We start from the raw sequence: 2,310 nt of genomic DNA, 5'->3' as shown, positions 1-2,310 counted from the left end.
TCAAGAGACCCGTTCGTGTTCGGGTGAAACGACGTTGACGCCCGCTGCCTAATGCCAAGCCCCTTGCAGACGCTAGTCATGTGCTCAGCTAGGAACCGTGAATCACGATCGTGCAGCAGCGTGTTGGGCAGCCCATGGTACGCAAACACGCGATCCATGAGCGCTCTCGCCACCATCGCACTACTGCTGTCCTTGGAAAACGGGATGAGATGCACCTGCTTTGAAAGCAAGCACCGCGTCGTGCTTGTGCCCACGGTAATCCTTCGACGGCACCAGATCCGTGACCAAGTCAATAGCCACATCCTGCCACACGCCAGCGGGCACTTCGATCGATGCGCTCAGGCCAGCTTGTTTGAGATGCGATGGCTTGTTCTGCTGGCAGAGAGTGCAACCAGCCACGTACTTTTCGATGTACTCCATCATGTTGTGCCAAACATGCGTTTGCTTGACACGCAAATTCGTGCGGTGCTTGCCACCATGACCCGCCCCCTTGGCATCGTGGCACTCGGCCACAACCAGTCGACGACAGTCACCTTCCGGGACGTAGATGCGCTTGCTCCCATCTCTCCAAAGGCCATCAGCCAGCGTGAGTCCGAGCAGCTTCTGCAACTTCTGGTCAGGGGGGCTGGTGCCAACTTGTGCGCGGATCTGATCCTCGATCGACACCTCCGCCGCCACCGCCTTCGCTGCGCTTTGACCTGCTCCAGCCGACGTGCTCGCCACTGTGGCTGCGGCCGCGACCGTGCTGTCCAGCTGACCCGGCGTGAACGCCTTGCGAGCGGCTTCGCCTCGCACACTGCCCTCAAAGTTTGGGTTGCGTGACAGGCAGTCTGCCAGAGGCTGCGACACACCAGCCGTGAACACAATCTTGAAATCGCACTGGCTGAGCTCCTCGATCCATCGCGCCATCCGGTAGTTCCTGACCTCCAAGTTCTGGTAGTTCACCAAGTTCTTGTGATCCGACTTGAAAATCACCTTGTGCCTGGATCCCGTCAGCAGATGTCTCCAACGACGCACTGCCCGCACAATCGCCAACAGCTCCTTATCCGTCGTGCTGTAGTTCCGCTCCGCGCTTGACAGACGCTTCGAGTAGTACCCCACCAGTTTGAGACCTTTCATGTCCGACGGATTGCCACCAGGCTTCATGTTGTAGAGCACCGCGCCCGTGCCAATGTCACTCGCATCAGCCTCGCACACAAATACTTCATCACGCCGCGGCAGCCGCAGCACCGGGGTGGACGTCACGACCTTCTTGATCCGTGAGAAAGCTTGCTGGCACTCCTCCGTCCAGACAAACTTGACGTCCTTCTTGAGCAACTGGTCCAGCGGCGCCCGCATGTCAGCAAATCCTTTGATCCAGCCGCTGATGTGCCCCACCGCGCCAATGAACGAGCGCACCTGCTTCCTCGTCTTGGGGACGGGGAAATCCAGCATGGCCTGCACAGCCGACTTCGTCGTCGAAATGCCTTGAGCGCTCAGCACAAAGCCAAGCAGAGGCACTGCCGTTGCAAAGAACTCGCACTTGCTCAGCTTGAGTGGCAGCTGGAACTCGCGCACCCTACGCAGCACCGCGCGGGTGTTCTCGATCAGTTCCTCCTTGTTCTTGCCACCCACGATGATGTCGTCCTGATACGCCGCGACGCCCTTGAGCCCACGCAGCATGGCATCCATCAAACGCTGCATGGCCACGCTTCCGACTTTGATGCCGAAGGGTAGCACCGTCCACTTGAACACGCCACGGTGCGTCCTGAACGCCGTCGCGTTAATGGAGTCCTCGTCTGCAAGCCGAATACAGTTAAAGGCTTTAGAAACGTCGAGCTTGCAAAAGATCGTCATGCCCGCCATCGATTCCATGATATCCTCAACTGTTGGCAGATCGTGGACCTCAGACAGAATCTTCGCGTTGGGGCCCCGGAGATCGAATACCACCCGGTTGATGATTTTCTTCTCCGGTTCTTCTTTCACAAACAGCACCGACGATGGGTTCGTTGCTCCAGGCGCCGGCACTATTTTACCCGTGCGAAGACCATTGTCAATGATCTCATCGAGTGCCGCTCGCTCCTCCTCGTTGTACTTGGTGCGCCGATATGGCGTCTCGACGTCACCGCTCGCGAACCGCAGCTTCACGTCCAGCGGACCGCGTTTGGGAGGGTATTTGTCCGCTGCCGCTGGATCAAACAAGGCTGCGAACTCCCGAAACGCTTCCGGAATGGCCTTCGGATCGAACGGCTGCTGTGGCGATGCCTTTTCCCCAACGAGCAACGCTGCGCTCTCCGCCTCTTGAGCTTTGACACGAATCGGGCCGCTGTC

At 58.5% G+C, this 2,310-nt stretch overlaps 1 protein-coding gene across 1 annotated transcript; it reads right to left on the bottom strand.

Annotated features, from left to right (window-relative positions):
• Nucleotides 1–180: 180 nt before the first annotated feature.
• Nucleotides 181–2,030, bottom strand: CAOG_08926 (hypothetical protein; the record flags this gene model as incomplete). The annotated part of the gene is made up of 2 exons (XM_011272295.1): nt 181–1,896; nt 2,016–2,030. The coding sequence occupies 2 exons, from the start codon at nt 2,028–2,030 to the stop codon at nt 181–183; spliced, it is 1,731 nt and encodes a 576-aa protein (XP_011270597.1).
• Between the last annotated feature and the right edge of the window lie 280 nt (nt 2,031–2,310).

This window comes from Capsaspora owczarzaki (genome assembly GCF_000151315.2).
Source record: "Capsaspora owczarzaki ATCC 30864 unplaced genomic scaffold supercont2.10, whole genome shotgun sequence".
NCBI lineage: Eukaryota > Filasterea > Ministeriida > Capsasporidae > Capsaspora > Capsaspora owczarzaki.
This window is presented reverse-complemented; position numbering and strand designations above follow the sequence as displayed.